This window comes from Lathyrus oleraceus, chromosome 5, assembly GCF_024323335.1.
Source record: "Lathyrus oleraceus cultivar Zhongwan6 chromosome 5, CAAS_Psat_ZW6_1.0, whole genome shotgun sequence".
NCBI classification, from domain to species: domain Eukaryota; kingdom Viridiplantae; phylum Streptophyta; class Magnoliopsida; order Fabales; family Fabaceae; genus Lathyrus; species Lathyrus oleraceus.
The window spans coordinates 244,673,303-244,694,759 of NC_066583.1; the positions used below are offsets into that span (position 1 = coordinate 244,673,303).

At 33.8% G+C, this 21,457-nt stretch overlaps 1 protein-coding gene across 3 annotated transcripts; it reads right to left on the reverse strand.

The window, feature by feature from the left end:
* Positions 1-337: 337 nt before the first annotated feature.
* On the reverse strand, positions 338-13,595 carry LOC127083475 (ubiquitin C-terminal hydrolase 13). 3 transcript variants are annotated; one of them, XM_051023791.1, is made up of 32 exons: positions 13,304-13,595; positions 12,993-13,062; positions 12,309-12,459; positions 12,034-12,191; positions 11,264-11,529; positions 10,956-11,174; positions 10,759-10,867; positions 10,553-10,668; positions 9,950-10,048; positions 9,350-9,459; positions 7,516-7,590; positions 7,087-7,165; positions 6,855-7,004; positions 6,384-6,464; positions 6,143-6,262; positions 5,662-5,784; positions 5,137-5,214; positions 4,956-5,044; positions 4,765-4,873; positions 4,263-4,331; positions 3,530-3,643; positions 3,245-3,300; positions 2,917-3,094; positions 2,739-2,840; positions 2,580-2,651; positions 2,203-2,268; positions 1,922-1,987; positions 1,652-1,738; positions 1,424-1,540; positions 1,205-1,279; positions 1,016-1,102; positions 338-870 (listed from the first exon to the last, which is right to left on the reverse strand). In XM_051023791.1, exons 1-32 carry the CDS (start codon positions 13,331-13,333, stop codon positions 829-831), a joined length of 3,363 nt encoding a protein of 1,120 aa, XP_050879748.1. In that variant the 5' UTR covers positions 13,334-13,595; the 3' UTR covers positions 338-828. The 3 variants fall into 3 exon arrangements, with proteins under 3 accessions (XP_050879748.1, XP_050879750.1, XP_050879749.1); XM_051023793.1 differs by having other exon boundaries at positions 6,855-7,001; positions 12,993-13,059; positions 13,304-13,593; XM_051023792.1 differs by having other exon boundaries at positions 6,855-7,001; positions 13,304-13,593.
* Positions 13,596-21,457: the final 7,862 nt, after the last annotated feature.

Genomic DNA, 21,457 nt, shown 5'->3' on the forward strand with positions numbered 1-21,457 from the left:
CTTTTGGCTTCTGTTTTCGAAGTCAATTGAGGAAACGTACGCATTTCTTTTCTCAGCAGCCTACTTCTATTTTTCCATCATTACTGAAGGCCAATGAGCAGAAATTATAATGAGCATTTAATTCAAAGCAGCCTCTGAAGTAAGTACAAATCAAAGTAATAGTAACTTTTTTGTGCACGAGCTAATAACTAAAACGGACAGTTGACGCCGACACAAATGCACTTTGTAGTTTCTGCTTGAAAGCATTAGTAATGAACATTCCCTTTGTTATGTCCTATTTATTTAGAGATATTTAGAAGGACATATGAAATGGTAAAACATTTATGGTGACCAGAGATTTATGGAAGCTGGCAAATCTTTTTTACAACATTACATAAATGAAAGTTGTCTTTGCTACACCATTATGCAGCCCTCACTTAAATTAACACTACTTACTAGACAAAATCAAGAAGCAATAAAGAAAATGACCAAAAGTCAAACAACTATACCCTGTATACACTCACTAATCCAAAAATCTTATGTACTGATACAGTTCAATGACAATGATTAATGACCTCAATTTGAAGAACCTCCGTACGAAAACGGAAGTATAAATAAGTTCAAGGCGCTGTGGTTGGCAGATACAGAAGGTGTTGATAATAATGTTACTCCATTGACAGAAAGAATTACATACCACATAACTAAAAGACTGCAGACACCAACTGAATTGCTAATTTCATTAGTTGCCTATACAGAATAGCCTTTTGCTATCCTCACCTTGTTTACAATCCCAAAGATGTAGAACGATGCCAAATTCATCTCATGCATTAACTCATTTATAGTGATCTCCTAATTATAAATCTTTACTGGCTTCTCAAATGTGTGGCGATTCTGAAAACAAAAGCCATGTATTTTTAACAGTTTAAATAAAGGTTTTCCAAGTTTAAAAACTAATCAGCAAAGTGGACAAATACATCCAAAAAAGACTCAAATGATGTACTTCAGAAATCTTGCTCTTATTAGAAATATTACGAACCTGGTTGACTGCATGTGATCTTTTAGGAGCATTGTCAGTATGCTCCAAACCAAGATATTGCTCCCAAGCACCATATACATCCCGCCTCTATCAGAAGGATACCAAAAAAGTTCAGTATGAACAAACAAAAAATTAGTGATGAATACCATGCAAGAGAAAGACATAGCAGTTAACTTTCAATTAATGCACCTGAAAACGACTGGATACAATGTCTGAATCCTGAAGGTACTCAGGACGCCCAAGTGATAGAAAAGCAAACTTCCACTGGCCAATCAAAAATTATCATAAAACAGTTGGGTCAAATGAAATCAAATATAATATTTGTGTTCAGTGAAACCATCAAGTAAATAAAATGACTTCAAAAACTGCAAATGTAACAAATAACAACTCAGGTAAGTGAGGAAATACCTTACTAAACTCTTCATCGGGAACTTGAAGTTTCTTCTGTATTCTCACTTTAATTTCAGATAGAGCTTCACCTTCATGTATAACCAAGAAAAAAGGATCTCCAAAGTTTTGAATTTGCTGTAAAGTTCAGGGAGGGAAACAAAATACACAATTATCGTCGGCGTGTATATCAGAAACATCAAAATGTTTAAGAAGTTTTTAAAAAATGAATCTATTAAAACTATTTACCATTTGATTTTGAGCAGTGTCCTTAGTAAAATGGTACACGTGAATAAGCCGATCCTGTGGACCAATGTTTTTCTCTTCTTCTGGAATCTGTGAAATTCGAATAAAACCACAAAAGAGCTTCATTTCCTTTGCAAGAAACCAAACAATTAAAAATAGTATCTAATTCTACATCCAGAGAATTGTCTGACATTGTAATTAGTAGAGCAAATGAAAGAAGAAATACACCATAATATAAGGTCTCAAACCCCACTTATAGAAAGAGATTCCTACCTCTTCTGCTCGCAATGTCCAGTATTGATCATTAATATTTTCAATCTTTTCATTGGATGGGAACACCTACACAGGCACATTAACAGGAAGTGATAAACATAAATAATAATAATTTTGTCTAATAGTCAAACCGGAAACACAGAAACGCATGCAATTGAAGAATCATAATTGAATACTTAATTTAGAAAACATAACTATGATTTAAAGATATTTGATTGCAACAATAGCAAAATATTACAACTCCGTGAGTCAGCCTCAACACAACAGATGTAACTGAGTACCTTGTATATCTTGTGATAGAAGACTTCAAGCAGCCGTAGCTCAGCATCAGGATGAGATAACTCCACCTGAGCAACAATAGTAATAAGTGCATGATAAAGAATTATACTATAGTTTCGTTTGAAAAATTAATATCAGGAAAAAACTGACAATCTATTTTGGAAAAAATAGAATTTAGTGAACATTGAAGTCACAACTGCTGCTCAAAACATGCAGAAGATGGCTTCACCTAAGTGAGACTACTATTTTTTATTCATAATTCAGATGAAGCCATGAGCACTCATTTTTGCAGTTGTGACCTGTGGCCATAATATGGTGCAAGAGTCTTGTCTGCACAAGAAACGTAACCAGTTAATGAAATGAAGCTTAACAATCTCACCTTTGTTTTAAGATCATCAAGGACATCACCAACAGTGCTCTGCTTTGGGAGTCTGATAGTGTGACTAACCACCTGTTTTAACAATGTAAGGAAATATAGTAAAAGGGAAATGGGGAAAATATAGATGAAAACAGAAGCAAATAAGGTCACCATTCTCACCTCGTCCTTGATGGCGTGATGAAATGCAACTTTCAGAGTTTTCAAGCCTTGTAATTCGGGTAGAGGGATGTCGAGCACTTCATAGTATAATATATCTGATGTCTGATGTTGAAGAAAAGTTTAAGATGTCATGTTTTACAAGAACAAGTATTCAGAAGTACCATTCAACAATTAATACCTGATTGTAATGAACTAGCATATCAGACAAATGATCAACGCCTCGGTACTTAATAGGCTGGGGTTTTGGTTGTTGAGAGTAGCAGTTGTGAGGGGTAAGACGTATTTTGGATGGATCATTCAAGCCAAGTTGTTGAGCTACTCTATCCACCACATCATCGTATGTATAAAGCCTTGACCTAGAAACCAATTTACTTAAGAGTATAAGAACAAGGATGGAAAGTTAAGCATAATAGTATAAATTCTCACACCAGCTATCTTGTAAAATAGTTCCATAGCATCAACTATCAAATATAGTAATTAACTCCATCAAGTTCCAAGATGCTTACATCTCCAAGGAGAAGTCGTCTTCCTTGGGTCTGTCCAGAGATCGAAAATGAACCACCTAAGAGCATGACAGATTGAGACTTTATTTTAGCTGTTAATTCTTAAAATATGAACATAATGAACTTCAGATAACTTGCACATACAGGTATGCACAAGCCTGTGTACAGTGACCGTGAGCAAAGGTGCTTCAGATATAAAAAAAAACAAGTAAAATTTTTGGAAGTTTTCATATTCACATCATCTAAAACAAAATAAACTACATATAGTAGGGCAAAAAATGAAAGAACCTGGCGATTATGAACATATTCTAAATATGATGGCACATCTGGATAGCGGACTTGTTGCTCATTATCCACCACTGAGGGAGCTTTCTGAAAGCATACAATGTCTCCATCCTCCAGCTACAAATAAAGAATCCAGTCAATATGCCAATAGAAGATTCAGTAACTCAATCAGAGAATCTGATTCATGTATTGTTTTTTCAATACTGGGAATCTATACATGGGAATTTGGATTCTCATTATTGGCAAAACCACTCCAAAAATATTCCCAATCTAAAGTGCTTCCATGACATTTTTCTGAACATGCTTACAATGCCATTCCAAGGGTGGTTTGCACTATTCTCAAAGGCAGGGGAGTACTTCTAATTCATGAGTTGTTTAAACTACTTCGCCTTATATCTATTCACGGCCACACCGTTTCCACAAGCAGTAACTGACCGCAACTACCACCTCCCCCAAAATCTCCAGCTGCTAGAAATCAGCCACTCTGTTGCCAACTGTAATTGACAGTGATCAGCCTTCAGCCAACCATGGCAACTGCCACCACCAGTCAACAGAATTTTATCATGCCCTGCCACTGTCGGAAGTTGACCAAAGCTAATCACTGAAATCTGACCACTCCAAGCAGTAAGCATCAGTCCCCCCATCCAGGATGTTTTGGACAACCAGAAATTGCAATCACCATTCCCATCTATGCTATAATCAAGATTTTCAAAAGCAAAATCAATTATGGACATACCTGGCTTGATCGGAATGTTACTTTCTTATCAATAGGTTCGCACATGACATTTGGCTCAAACTTAATCTCCTGCACAAAAACATTTTGGTTAATTCACTAATTATACAACTCATACGAACAAAGTCTCGTCCAGATCATAAACAAAAGATGCACTCCAGCAACTAATTTTCTATGGAACATGACACGCTCAACCTGCTACGTTGCACTAAATGTAATGGTTAAAACACAAAAATAGAACAAAATGTAGATATATTATTAGGTTTTTATATTGGATCTAACTTATACTTGTAGAATCGGCTTGTAGAGCGAAGAATGTCTCCCATTTAGAAAGTTATTATCAGGTTTTATCTCATTCAATGTGAGATTCATAAGGCACACCCCTTAGAACCACACAAAATCATGTATTGAAAATTGGCTTTTCTAATTTTAAGCATATGTGGATGAATCCTGCTTAAATTCTATATAGATTATGACTGAAATAAAGGAAATAGTACAAACCAACCTCATAAAGTACAATATCTTCTTCAGGATCATAACCAGCCATTTCATTTAGCCTTGTTAAGATTTCTGATGGCTTGCCAGTACCCTTCACAAAGAGTCTTCCAACATAGCTGACATTACAAGGAAACAAATCATGTGTCAATCCAGGTTCTACACATAAAATATGTAAAAACAAAATAAATAATTCAGTACCGAAGCTCCTCTTTTTCAGGATCATATAGCTTAAAGAAAAGTAATATATCATCTTTTGTCTTGTCAGGTGATGCAATGGGACATAAATCCTACAGAAAAGTATAGATTTTCAAAAAGATTGTGTTTGGATAATAATGTTTTGTGCTATTAAACAGTATACAATATCCATAATGTATGTTACCATCCCCTTCTCCACCTCCAAAAACAACTTTAGTTCTGCATTGTGAACCTTGTTTGATACTTCTCTCAACTGTCCGACCTGCCAAAGCACTCTCAGAATTGAGCAATAACTAGACAAGAATCTGAAACATTTGACCACTCCCAGAACAAAAAATACAAACCACAGGCCCAGAAAAATATGGAATATACATACAAAAAAGTTGCACTTTTTTACTTTGAAGTACAAAACAGTGAGCTAAAGATGGAATAATAAATAAAAGACAACGGAGAACCCACAAAGTATTAACTGTACATCCATCCCAATATAGGAATCTAACAAAGCTGCCAGCTAGGACAATCATGTAATTAGAAGGCAGACATTAGATGATTTGAAGCTATAGTAAAAAAATATAAAGGTGTTTCCATGTCATAGTGGGAGCTTATAATTTGACAGATCATATCACCCTTGAATTATGAAACCCAACTGTCAGAAAAAAGGTAAAGGGAACACAATATGGAGAATCTCCAAGCAAGCCAGAAAATTTACAGTTTGTGTTTCCTCAATGTGTGTCAATGGTCTATTAGGCCGATAAGTATGGTTTTGTCGCTTAGCCCATAGCCAAAAGCGCTGAAATTGAACTGGTATGCCATACTCTTTTGCAACCTCTTCCTGAAAATCACAGATTATGCAATGATCATAAAAATCAAACATGTAAAATATAGCTTTTAAACAAACACACTAAAGTAAACTAAGCAATCATCTCATCAAAACATTGTAGATTAGTATGACTAAAGATGTTAGATCACGTTGATTTGTGTAATATATTTATTATCATCCAATTAAAGCAATATAATTTCAAATTTTAGTATTGTCGGAAAAATGAAAGTTTTAATAAACGAAGGTTTTATAGAAGTATAGAACTGTACGTGAAAACAGTAGTCTTCCATCTGTTACAATTTGTTCAATAAAAAATTACGAAAACCAGACCATCAAGGCTCAAGCAAACAAGGATGATTGGTTGTGATACCTTGAAAACATTAAAAGGAGTCTGCTTTTGTACACGGAAACTTTTAACTTTGTCGTGGTCTACAAGATCAAAGTAGATATCCTTTCCCATCTGCCCTTCAATGTCTTCGTCTCGTGCCACCTAAGAAATACCATACTATCAGTAATACCAAATGCAATTCAATTGTATAAATTCTGAAGTAAAAGACACATAATGCTCAATTCAATTGATTCTCGAAAAAAGCCAAGGTCAGACTAAGAACCTTTATAATTGTATAAAGATGGGCCTCTGCCTTTTCTTTCTTTTTGTGTTCCTTTTCTTCTTGTTCTTTCTTCAACCTCTCCTGCATCAGTCCATTACAAAAACTCATGTCAGATTCTCATAATAAAATAAAGAAAGAAACACAATAATCAAAAGTAGGGGATGTCAGCAAATTTAACTAGGCTTAATCTTGGTTCGGGTTTATAAACATTGCTGCACTTCACATTAGAAAGCAAATTTAGAGTTTAAGGAGGGGGGAAATAGATAAAACAGGAAAAGTTGATGGCAGACATCAAGTTTATTGCAATAGCTGAGCGGTGACATGCATTATTAGATCAATTATCAAGCAAAACAGCACCTGAATTGGTTTTGAATGTTAGGATTATAATTACATGACAAACATAAAACAAGTTTCAATTTAACTTGGGTCACTTAATTATGTGTACTAAAAGTAGATAAGAAACATGCTCACCCTTAAATGTTCAGCAATGTCTTTCTCATCCACATTGCATATGATTTTGTCCTTGTCACTTTCACGTATATACACCAGCATATAAGCATTTGAGTATTTGGTGAATTTAAACGGTGGATTATTGAATCCAGGATTTGTTTGGGGTAACTGCTAAAGCACAAGTAGTTCAATCAATAACAGACAATGTTAAAAAAAGGATAAAATGTCATGGCAATGAAAATTAAACAGTTACCTCTTCCTCACCACCATATTGCTCCTCTAGTGCCCGCTTATTGTCTTCTTTCGTCACCCTCTCATCATCGAATTTGTACCTGATAGCAGGCCCATATCAAATATAGTGATAGGCTGAGAGACACACAGCCATCCTAATTGCTGATTCATTTCAACACTAAATGAGCATATGAACATCTGAATCTATAATTTTTTAGGCCAATACGTGGCCTCGAAACATAATAGGTATTGTAACACTAAATGTGCATATAAACAAATAGATTCTTGTAACATGGTCTGGGATCTGTACAAAATATATTCACCAACAGCAATTAATAGTTCTCAATATGTAGCCACTCATGCATTAGAGCCCCAACCACATATGCACAACAAATCATGCTACCTCAAATGGTAGTGAACAATACTGATCTCTTAAGACTAGTATACGTACCACTGTTCAGAGAGAGTTGGTCGGATAAAAGCATAATAATGTCCACCATGCACGCCTCCACTGTGAACCAAAACACTGGGGGAAAATCAAAATTAAAATATGTTCAAAAGAAAACATCAAAGACCAAATATGCATAAACCTAAGTACATAGTGATGGTCTTAGTATCATAGATAAATAGAAATTTATAACACTTCTATGCATTTTATTAATTAAAGAATAAAGCTACCATTCAGTATGAGAGATATATTACCATGTTGACTACAAAAAGAATAGAATTTATAATCACTAATACATGGATAATCAAAGAAAAAGTAAATTGAGGTAACTGAATACTCCAATTATATAAATCCAGTCAATGGCAAACACATCAATTTGTACAACTTACATGAACTGTTTTCCATTACTATACCAATTTTTTGTTGATCAAAGACCTAATACCATAATATTGAAGAAAGACAAATATATTTGATAAACTATACTTCATTTGATGAACTAGTGATTTTGTAGCATGTAGTGGCTCTGTGATGCAGAACAAGCTTGCAGGTGGCAGAATAAATACAGTTCATTGTGGGTTCAATAAACTCAAAGGTGGTACCATGACGACACGGGTAGTATGGAGGGTAAGGGAGGAAAAGAGAGGAGATGGGAGGTGGAGGAAAGGGGTGTTTCCGGTAGCCAGAATTTCTTAAAGGAATAGGGATTTAAAAGGAAGGAAGAGATGGAGGGAGGATAAGATGGGAGATAGAAAGAGTGAGAGAAGATGTTGTGTGACTCTTTTGCCCCGTGATATCTTTCAATCTATATCATTGATATTAAAAATTGCTTAGTCAATATAAAAGCTTAATTCTGGACCAATACACAACAAATTTATTTCAGTATTGTATATCCAGCCTCAAGTAAGATAAAGTATATGAAATGTAAGTTCAACAAACGCCACTAACTTGGAAAAGTAAATTTAGGATCATAACATGCCACATATCTTACAATGAAGGCATCTTGGATCTACCATACAAAGTTTTAGAAAACCTGGTGGGAAGTAATCATAGGATTCAAACTACGGGGATGAAAAGTGAAATCAAAATGCTTTGGGCATTATTTGTGAATGGAAATAGCTGTAAAGCCAGTTACAGTGTAGAATATAGATGTGAGTGTTGCAATAGATGAATGAACATGCGTGAAAAGATAAGATGAGGAAGTAACAAAAAGGAGGTCTATGGAAAAGTTGACAAAATCTTACCTAAGATGGTTTATGTGAGAATACCAATCGATGCCCAACAAGGGGACATGGACAGTCTAATAGAGGAATGGTAAATGAAGACCGAAGGTAAACTCTAGGTTAACCCATTCAATATCTTCAAGGGGAAGCTTATCAAAGCTTACTTTTGCATGCTCTACATAACACTTGCGGACATCTTTTATATATCGAGACAGTTCTGTGATAAAAGATGAACTAATGTATAAACACATTCCAGATATGAAAAGCATTATGGAGCCACATGCATTTTCTTGATGAGAATATTTAGTAAACCCCCGCAATTCATTGTATTTTGATCTAAAAGGGTTCACTGGTTGAAATAAATAAAAGTATATGGGGAGAAAATTATGTCAGCACTTGCAGAATTAAAGCAATAACAAGTAAGTGCAAATGATATCAAGCATTAAATCATCAGATAAAATCAAGAATTATGTACCTAGACAATCACTATCAAATAAAAGATCACAAAACTATACTGATTATGAAGGGATGAAGTAACTAACAAATTGGAAAGGTAATGCCCACACAATCAAGTAGTGCAATCTGTAAGTATACTGCACACACTACCATTTAGTTACCTGTGAAGTGTGTAAAGATTGCGGACACTCCTGTCAGCATCAGGTGATAGATATTTTCCATCCTCACGATCAAGATCAAGTTGTGAGGGAAACTCATAGCGGTCATTAATCTGGCATGAAGAGAAGACTCTTATCTCATCGATTAATTAAAAAGGAGTGACATCTCTCCATCAAAGATGAAAGAAAATCAAAAGAAACACTGAAACTCATGATGATAACAGCAAATCCCTGTGCCCACTGTTGTAAAACTTCTTCCATCCGTCTAATGGTTTCAACTGAGGGAAGTATATCCTTAAAGTTCTAACAAATAGAAAGACACTGGCCAAGCAAAAGCCTTGTAATACCACCAACACCAGCCAATTTAATACACAAGTTGTTTGCCAAATACCAAAATCTTCATGGGCGTTTTATAGTAGAGCTGAAGCACACTAGATGTATCTTACTCTTTACAATGGTTATGCCAATTGAGCCTCACTTTCAGTGCACTGAGTAGTGAAATTTCTAAATAGAAAGACACTACAAAGTACTAACTTCCTTGCAGACTGACAGAGAAATATCAAGAGAGAGAGCAAAAAGCAATACATTTATTGGACTACCAACCTTAACCATAGTATCCCGCATAAAGTCATATTCAAATCTTTTCAGCTGAAGCTGAAGGACAGGAGGGAAATCAATAAATAGGACACCCTTCTTAGCATCCTGAGATAATGGTACCAGTAAAATGTGCATTAGTTTGTGAACCAAACTCAATAAAAATTAAAACACTTAGATGTTGGCATTCTGACAAATACAACAAGCAATTTAGAGAAATATCATCATAATGTTAGAAATACATGGATAAATTCCTATTGAGTAATATAATAACATTAAAAGTCAGAGAGCTAAGTTTAAATAAAATAAATCATACAACTCATTACAATTCCAAAAAGGCAAAAAACAGTCAGTCATAGCATTGACAGTCATCCCATGGCTGTTTCCGGAACAAAAATACCATTGAAGGTTACTGTGCTAGATGCAACACAGTTCTTTTTTTTACTTTTGAAATGGTGATAGTTCGTAGTTCATAAAAGATATTAGAATAAAAATACCAAAAACATGCGTGCACAAGAAAACAGAAATCTTGTGTCACAAGAATATTAATTTCTCCAAATGACACCAGAAATTTATTATAAGCCACTTCAGCTTTTATCAATTACCACTAACCTGTAAACCATACTGCTCAGCATGATATTTGTTATCCCCTTCAAGACGTTCAACTTCAACATACTTATCAAAGGAAGCATAAACGTCGCGACAACCTTTGACATCAAGCTGAAGGTCTAACATGCATATATAAAATTAAATTAGTATATCCTATGAGTAAGACACAACTAAACAAGTATTTGAATTAACAATGCATAAGAAAGTACCATAAAATGACTCCTTTCTAGTTGATTTGTAGTCCACATTGATGCACTCTATGTAGTTCATATGGTGTCCTTCGAATAACTTTTGTATAGTCCCCTCGACAACAGTTCCCTAACAACGAAAAAAATTAATCACAAATATTTTATACTGTCATTCATCATAAAACCACGACCAACTATACCAAAAGCCATTCTGATACCTTCATTTTATCTTCAAGTTTTTCACAAAGGACCCGATTTAGCTCTTGAACATCGTGCTGCATGAAAGAATCGTACGTATCCCATCCAAAAGATTTTGTCAGTTCCTTTGTTGCAACGCTGGTGTCACTATATTGAAGTTTGTAGAATAGACTTTGTAGAGCCAATGGGATGCTTCCAGATGGCATGTCATTTTCAGTTGTTGGCATATGGTATACAGCCTGAAGTGTGAGATTAGGAGTCAACTTCCACACTTTTCAATTAGACAAGTGAAATTCAGGCAAAACAAAGTAAGACTAGCAGTTCTAACCTTTCTAAAATAAGGGATATGGTACAAAGTTTGAAGTAGAGAATTCATATAACAGGTAGCTCCTTGGTTCTTAAGCCCAACATAGCCGGTCTCCTTCTTTGAATCATAATTCCAGTAGTCAACAATCTTACGAACAAGAACCTCGGCTTCGATTATAAGAGTATCATTCACAAGATAACCTCTACTAGGGTCATACAATTCACCAAGAGGCATGAAAGATGTGAAACCCCAATCACTTTCTCGTGCATTAAATTGATGTTGTGTGTCTGCATAACATAAGTAATATGAAGTAACAAGATTCAAGTCTTAATAAACAAATTGACACTTGTGTGTGTGTGTGTGGCCTAGTGGTAAAGGCTTGGGTCTTGAGAGTGTGCTCCTCTCAAGGTCTCAAGTTCGAATCCTGCTAGGCGCAAAATGCATATCAAAAAAAACAAATTGATAGAAATAAATTATAGAACTCAAATATTTCATCTTCCACCTAATTACCAAACATAAATGCTGAGAACCTATGGTGAATTTCCAAACATAAGGGTCAAATGCAGAATAATTAGTGTGTGTGTGTGTGTGTAAAGGTGTCAAATGATTTATTATAACAAATTATAGATTATTTGAGTATCAAATGATCTTGCATCCATTAATTGCAACATTCTTGCAAAAAAAAAAACACTTTTAATTCCAGCAATGCTCTATCCTACTTACAGTTATGACTAGCCAGTGCCATCATGTGACAAGTGTAATTCCAGCAATGCTCAAAATGAAAGGGATACCTTTTCTCACAGAAAACTTATTATGGATTTGATTAACAATTGCCAAGCTAAACTGTGCATATCTACTCCAACCATAGGGCAAACTAGTTGAATCTGCGACATCCAAATACATGGACAAATAGTCCACATTGTTTCCTTTTGGGAAAATAAGCACACGCCTATCAAGTATACAACAAAGTTAGGGGGAGAAAGTCACTGAAATTGAGTAAGCATAACAGAGCATATTGAAAAAAGAAATTCATAAACCAATTTACTAAATCTCTAAGAAAAAATACCATTTATAAGTACCAACAACAAATACTTCTGAATAGAGCTTTTTTGTATTCAGCCTAGTAAAATTGTCAATTCTCCATGTGAATCTGGTTTGCGGAGGATCGACGACAGGCTGGCTCTCAACAGCATTGGCAGTTTCAGGTTGAGCTACAACTGATGATCATCACAAGAAACAAAAAGAACAATAACCCATCATCTCTGCAATTATCATAAAAACTAAAATATAAAGGGGGTGTATGGCATTACTTAAACTACACCCTCCAATAGCTTACCATGAAGTATGACTAAAAAGATAACTAATTGCACAGTCAATAACGACATTAAAATTCCATAAATCCAAAATCTAAAGTAATCAGTAACTGGACATTAATTTAGGCTTTAGATTATTCTGTATAATCATTAGCTGACAATTTGATTTTGGGTAAAAACTGATCCAAACAGCACATTCACTGCAGAATTTTTTCTTCATTCAAAATGTGATAGCATGAAACCCACAAATTACAACTTTTAAGTCAAATTCCCACACCCTCCCCTCTATATTACTTTTTTAAATCAAACAATAACGCATAATCCACTTTACAAGCAATTCAATTACATGAAACAAAAGATGAGAAAACAGTAAAACACAGTTCCTAAAAATAAGAGAATTTCCAAACGGATCAAAAGAACCATAAAACAATAAGTACCTTCCATGGGCTGGTGGTTGTTCTCAGGCAAATCAGCATGTGGCACGAGCACCTCCTCATCCTCTTGCTGCTACACAAAAGAAAATACATCACACCCTAGTTCGGATCCACCACGATAACAAAGCCCTAAAATCAAAACCCGAAGTGCACAGAAAAAGGAAAATTGCGACGAAGTTTGAGTCGCTCAGATCAAAAACATGAAAAATGAAGTAGAAATCAAATTGACCTAAAACCGTAAAGCAGTTAATCGCGAGTTATGAATAAGTAGGAGCAGAGATAGTAAGTAGGAGAGAGATTGGAGAAAGACGTACGTCAATGGGAGCGGACATCATGACGGTCATGGTGGCGGGTAATTGTCGGAGGAGAGAGAGGGGAATTATGAGAGAGAAAGGAGAGGGAGTTGTAGAGAGAGAAAGAGAGAGTGGTGAGGTGTTGAAGAATGAGATCACCAGAAGGTGGTTTTCAGAGAAGGGAGAAGCAAAGAGGTCTTTGGTTTTTATTTGGGGGTTTGGGCAATTGGGAGATTTCGTGTTCACCTGTGGGCCTAGTTCTTACAAACACCTTAATCACACCATTAATCAAAAGTTTAATACATCGAGATTGTTAGGGTTCGGTGATTATTCACTATTTATTAACATAACATAAGATCTGATTTGAATACTAATATTGATTTTCTTTTTATGATACGAAACATGTCACTTTGTTTGTATTGCTTTTCATCACAACCCTAACCATAATGAACGATGAGTATTTGCATATTAGTCTGGGGGCAGTACACATTAAATAATTTGGATGATTTTATCTAAGTTGATTGAGTTCATTGTTTCCATTTGAACATTAATTATATGAATTAAAGCCATGTTATTATTGTTGAGTAATTTGTGGAGGTTGTCACAAGTTAATCTGGTTGAAGAAAATGTGATTTTAGTGTTAAGATAAAGATGGTGTTAATAACCAATATTACGAAGGTATAAAATTAATGGATTTCAAAGTTAATAACTATTAATATGTTTAAAAGGATAACAACTAATAAAGTTGGAAATTTAATATACGATAAATAAATATTTGTGTTTTTAAAATATTAAATTTTAAACAATAATCTGATACAAATCGACTAGAAAGGAGTCATTTTATGGTACTTTCTTATTAGTAATTGTTGTATTTATTATACCAACTTTATGCATTAAATAATTTAAGACAGTGTATAAAGATAATAAATAGACCGATTCACAGTCTCATAAGGTTCATATGGAAAAAGACTACAAAAATATCTATCTATTATTATTACCTAAATACTAATACTTATAAATAGCTTTGATGTTCTTTAACCTTATCTTAATCCCATAATTTCCGTTTATGTTACTGATTTAATATACTATTTATTCAATGCAAAAATGATTATTATATAATTAAATTATACGAGGATATCGCATTGTGATTTAGCGTAACATCTATTATTAAATTAATAATAATATAGATTTTTTTTTAGTAAAATTATTGATTTATTGATTTAATATATTATTTATTCAGTACAAAATTATTATATAAATAAGAAATATGAGTCTACGAACAAATTCACACGCATATTAATAGTAAAATTATTGATTTATTGATTTAATATATTATTTATTCAGTACAAAATTATTATATAAATAAGAAATATGAGTCTCCCAACATTCTTTTACTAAAAAACATTCATTCAAAATAATAGAATTCATTGAATAATATAAATTCAAAATTGTTACAAATAGAAAAGGATGAATCTACTAACAAATTCACAATACACACATTAATATATATATAACCCTAAAATATCTATAAATGTGGCAAAGTCTACAAATATGTCAAAGTCATTGATTGAATGTGCATTCAGTCTAAACTACCCATCGTGTCAATCCGAACTGAACAATAATTGCACCAAGACGAAAAACCAAAATAAAGCTGCAACAAGACGACAATCAACACAATGTCGCACTAAGATAACAAAATTATGGAAAACAAAAACTATATATATATATATATATATATATATATATATATATATATATATATATATATATATATGTGTGTGAAATCACTTATTTAAATAAAAAGGAAATTAAATATGATATTAGATAAAAATTGACCTTAAAATCATCCTCCTCTTTAGTAGATGGAAAAAGAAAGAAAAAACTTAGTTAAAGAAAAAAGGGAGATGCAATTATGACGTCAATATTTATATAGTAAAATCTATCCATAAATAATTAATATGATATATAACTTTCATTAATAAATTATTGATTTAATATAATATATATAAAGAAAATATATAACTAAGGGATATGAGAAATCTGTTATCTGTTGTTATTATTATTAATAATACATAAACAGTTTTTTATGAGAAAGGATGGTCAAGACTAAAAAATTAACTACAAATAATCCTAATATCGGGTTACTGCTTCGTATTATAACAACTAAAATGTTGTAAATTTTTCTAAACAAACATTTAATATTAATCCAAATAATGTATTTGGACTATATAAATTTTCTAATACCTAATACCTAAACAGTTTTGATGTAATTTAACATAACCTTAATTCTTTTCTTTCTTTTTTTCCTAATGATGGGTATTGATTTGAAATATTATTTTTTAAGTATAAAAACGATTGTATAATTAAGGGATTAGGAGATGTCGCATTATGACGGCAAAATTTGTATTGTAAAATATATCATTAAATTAATATGTATTGAATTATTTATTTAATATATTATTTATTGAGTACAAAAACGATTATATAATTAAGAGATATGAGGAATGTATGCTATAATTTAGAAGGAGGGGCAAGGCCCAAACAATAAACAACATTAGGTTAGAAATCGAAAACTTTACTTCATACCGCTGCTCCGCAATTATATTAATACCCCTATATTTTTTTTTAAAATATCAATTTTATTTTTGTTTGTTTTTAATCAATTTATTATTTTATTTTTAACCATTTAATTAAGACTTTCAAAATTTGCATTATTCACCCTCGTACCGAAATTCATTGAAAAAGATTTTCGGTATATTTTTTTCCAAACCGGAAAATTTCGTGAAAGACATCCGGTATGTTTACTGCATAACGTATTTCGGAAGAGTTACTTGAAGAGTTACGGTCCAGTTTTGAAAAGGGAACGTTCTGGAACACTTATCATATGTGTTCTGATTAACAGAGTAACATACACCGGAAGTCTTTCCCAAAGACTTCGGTGTGTTATTTGTATGATCTGAAACTCTTCCTTGCAGACTTCCGATTTGCATTTTTTTTAAATTGACATTTTTTGTATTGTGCAGGTATGGAAATTCTTCCCCAAATATGTGTAGATACTTCTGATGTTTTTTTAATCACTCAAAGATTTGGTACACGAGAAGAGATAGTCAGATGGATTAAAAAGGTTGGAATCCATAATAAAGTAATCATTATTATCACTCGTTCAGATACTGAAACAGGCAAGAAAGGGAGAAGTAACAAATTAATATTTGGTTGTGATAAAGGTGGGAAATACAAGGATATGGATAGTGGAACCCAATGTGCGTTTAAAAAATGTGGATGCCCATTTAAAATCAGGTCGACTCCGGCGAAAGATGGGGTCCATAATCATGGTTTACCTGATAGATTATAAGGTCATTCCTTTGTTGGTAGATTAACCACAAATGAGAAGCAGCATGTCGCTAATTTGACAAAGAGACATATACCACCTAGACACATATTGTTTTCCTTGCAAGACCGAGATTCAGAGAATGTCACTCGGATTATGCACAAGCATAAGAGTATGATAGAAAAAGAGATAAAAGGTCATAGAAGTGAGATACAACATTTGTTTAAGCTTATTAAGGATGCAGACTATGTGTATTGGAGTAGAAAAAGGGATGACTCGAAAGTTATGAGAGAGAGATTTTAGGCCCATCCCGATTCAGTTAAGTTGTTGAATATTTTTTCTATTGTGTTACTTGATAGCAAATCGCTATAATGTTTTACTTGTCTGTTTAGGCAATCCGTGCATGACTTTCTTTCATATGACAAGTTCACATTCACCAAATGTCTCCATTTATTACATTGATTTTATTAACCAAAATCATTGGATTCAGGTACGTGTTTTCTTTTATATTAATTACTATTTTAATTATTTTACTTAGTTCACTTTAATAAATATATGTTTTAATTATTGTTATCAGGTAAACATGAAAGTGGGGTATCCGTTGCCACCGGTCACATTAGATTGGAAGAAGTTTCGTTGTCCAGCAGCAACGTCTTGGATGTTAGGATTTGTAGGACGTCTACAACATTGGCAATTACTTGCGCCTATATTAGCATGAATATGTAATCAAAACATGAATATTATATTATGTCAGTTTTAATACATTCAGTTCTAAAAGTTAATACAGAAATCAATGTGAACTAGAAATATGCAAAGCTTCAAATAAATCAGCAAATTACGGATCTTCCTCTTCGACATTAACTTATCTCAGATAACGATGAATCAATGTAGAAACACGAGCTCAATTAGGATCAGATGGTCTTGCTTCGTAAACAGGAACTGACACCTCTCTCGGTTCATCACGATGGGGCGGGACCAAACGAGGATGGGAAACACAATAATATCACTCCAAGTATCCATCTTTTATATCAGATGGAGTGTTGGCCCATGTTGTTGGACGAATCATAGCAACAACGCTCTAAGGTAACCAATCCAATCAACATAAATATCATTATCCATCATACAATCAAGAGGTGAGGATGGAATATACTGGTTGTATTCGAACTGACGTATACACCTGTCAGGCAAGTATGAAACAACTGTGTCACCCCACTTCAAACACTCTTTGTACAGACACAACTCATCAAACTGACGTCATCCTTTATGATCCTCAAATGGACGCCATATGACGTCGGCAGGTGTCAGCTCGTCCAAAATAGGTCGCAAGTCATCCACCTTCAGGACTCCTTGCTTATAGGACCATCACACCGCTCGAGAAAGACCATAATTATTAGTTGGTTTCCAATTCTCACCTCTTTTTCCAAGAGTTGGAAAGTACTCGTGAATCCAACACTGTTATAATATAAAAACATAATAAACAAAATAAATTAAATTAACATACTTTATAAAATTAATTAACACATACTCTCTTCGTTCCTTTTTAAATGTCATCTTTTTACTTTTTACAAAGACCAATAAAGCTAAGCATTTTTGTTACTTTTTAAACAATCATCGTCTTTTTTCCTATCTTACTCTTAATCTTTTATTAATTTATTTGACTTTTCTCTCTCTTTGTAATAATTAACTAGGGGTATTTTGACAAAAGAACAATCAATACTATTTTGAACTTTGGAATGACACTTAAAAAGGAACAATTTTTTTTCTAAAAAATGACACTTATAAAGGAATGGAGGGAGTAATAAACAAAATTAAATTAAATACCTGTAGGAGAGTAGGATATCCATCGAGCTGCTTAAAACTGAATATGGATGCATCTCCAAGGTATCTGTATAGGATAACCAATGCAGTTGCTCCTCAATTGTATCCCGAACATCTACCTAAGTCCGTAAACAGTAAGAGATATCGTGCCACGACAAGCATAAAGGTCTTATCGGCAAAAATTATGGAACCCACCAACATCAACAAATATGTTCTAGTCATATATGCCCAGCTAGAAGCAACTCTATGTTATACGAATAAATCGTATAACCACTCCAAGTTATAATAAGAACCCCTGCAACTATGAACATATGCTTGTGCCTCACTATGTGACACACATAAGTAATCAACAGCAAGTTCAACAACAACCTCTTCAGTGACATCTTGAGGACTCCATAACACACCCCTGATGGGCAAGTGGAGCTGACAAGAGACGTCATCCAAAGTAATGCTCATCTCACCAAACGACATGTGAAATGAAGACGTCTTTAGATGCCATCTCCCCACAAATGTGGATATCAGATTTGTGTCTATCTTGTTCAAACTAGTTCTTTGAAGTGAACATAACCCGGACCGAGAAACCTAACTTTTCATCTGTTGTAGAAGAGCTAGTGGAACCCTCGATGTCATCTTAAGTTCGTGTTTAGCAACTTTCAACTCTTTCTTCAGACCTCTCTCCTGAAAACAATTAAAACACATATTATAAAACACAATATAAAACATTCAAATATTATTCAATTTCAAATATACGTCGTTTATTTACCTCACCAAACCATAAATGTCGAGCAACATGATGCTCGTACTTTACCAAAAGAGACGCATCATACGGCCCTCCTGGATAGTCAGTCGGCTTTGCTACAGATGTAGATGTGCTCCATCCTAAACTATGGTCTGGAATTCTACCGTCGACACCTCGTCATCGAACCACTATAAAAAAAAACCGCACTAAAACACTTCTAAAAAGAGTTCTGATGTGATGAAAATTGAGTTTGACTTTCAGAACACTTTCCATAAAACTTCTGGTTAATTGAATGAAAATCGAAAGTCTTTTACGAATAGTTTCGGTAAACAATCTTCAAAATCGAAAGTGTTTTAAGAAGACTTCAGATAAATAATCGGAAAAATCGGAAGTCTTTTTGAAAGAGTTGTGGTTCAACGTCTCAAATCTAGAGCGAACCGGAAGTCTTGTACAAAGAGTTCTGGTATGTTGTTTGTGAACTGGAAGACTTACTCTATGAGTTCCGATTTACAATGGCAAAAATGTTATTTCGGAAGTCTTGAAGCGGAAATGAAGTAAAAACCATTTTTTCAGAAATATAACCTATTTATACGAGGGTATTTTGGTCCAAAAAATTATATTGTAGGGGTATGGGTATAACTTATGGGGTATGAGGTAAAATTTTCCTATAAGACTCACAAAAGAACCAACAATGTCATCTATAAGCATTTGTCTTAACCCAATATAACACTCTTAAAACCAGGAATAATCCTCTATGACCAAGTTTCCTTGTTTGGCCAACTGTTAGCACGCCGATTTGCCTCCCTATAAATGTGCTCGATACGCAAAGCTTCAAACATCCTAACTTGAATATGGATTATCCTAGTCAAATTTGAACCATGCTTTTGTTCCAAACTCGTTCCTTTGATAGCTTCTACAATATCGTTTTCGCAATCTCTGCCATTTCTTTCCATAAATCTTTTTTCCTTTCCTCCACTGGACTAGCATAAAACATTGAAAGGTGTCGAACCTTCCCGTCTTCAGTATAAATTCTAGTGTGAATAAATTGGAAATGCCGCTTTAAAACTTGCATTTTCATTTTATCAGCTTTCCACCCTATGGTTATGCCTCCCGCAGATCCTCTTGTTTCAGAGTAAACAAAATCATTAAACCCCAAACGAGTAAAGTTTTTTTTAGGTTACCTGGATCAGATCGGGTTTCCATGACGACGAAGATATCTAGCTTCTTTTCTTAAATGTAAGAGTTACATACACGGAAAAAAAATCCATGTTTCCCACTTATCCAATTCCAAAATGATCCCAAAGTTTATTAACTATCCATAACAACTATTGTGAGATTATTGTTACCCCTTGTCTACTACTTGGTGTTTTTTCCACCATCTCCTCATCCTCTTTATCTTTGTAATCAATCTCCCCTACCCTTTTCTTGTCTTGTGGTTGAATTTCTTCTTCCGTAGGGGCTTGATTTGGTGAAGTTGATTGGAGGCACATGATCCACTATGGACGTTAAAGATTGCCAAGTAATCTTCACTTTCACTAAGGCATTTAAGTAAAACTCCTTTTTGAGTTTTCTTGAACAACTCATTTCCAATTATCACATAACCCAATGCCTTATATCTGACCTTTCAATTTGTTATCCTTATTGGGTTTTCCAAAAAAATCTATAATTGCTTTTCGCCAATAATTGTTCGACAAATTATCGATGACAAAATTTAAATAAAAAAAAATAGATTTTGATCTTGTAACTCTTATACCCCGCTAGTTTTGACTTTGACAATTTTGAGGGGAGAATAGTGGGCAAAGTCAACTTTCCTTTGACTTCAATCAACTTTTCTAATCTTCCTTTTAAGACTTTATATTCTGAATCAATCTACACGAAGTCATTCTCCTTTTTATTCTCCAGTCGAGGTACATTTTAGATGTCGACTGAATTGAATCTCCTTAAGAGTGAGTTGGATGCGACGAAGTACACAAGCAAATTCTCGTTAATGCACTTGTATTCTTTTGCCAACTATTTCATAGCCAGCTTCAAGTCACCTATGATGTCGATTATTGTTGTAACACCATATACCCCAAACTCTTATTTTATAAAGACATGCGGCTAATTTACTTAAAAATAGGGTGTCACATTCTCTCTACATAAACGAATTTCTCAATTATCACACTATAGTAGTGAAAATAAATAATAACAACTCAACTTTAATTGTCTCGTAACCCAAAATCAACTTCATTTCAATTTATAAAAAAAGTAGTTCAATAACTCTCAAGGCACAAAACAGAAAGGTAACATG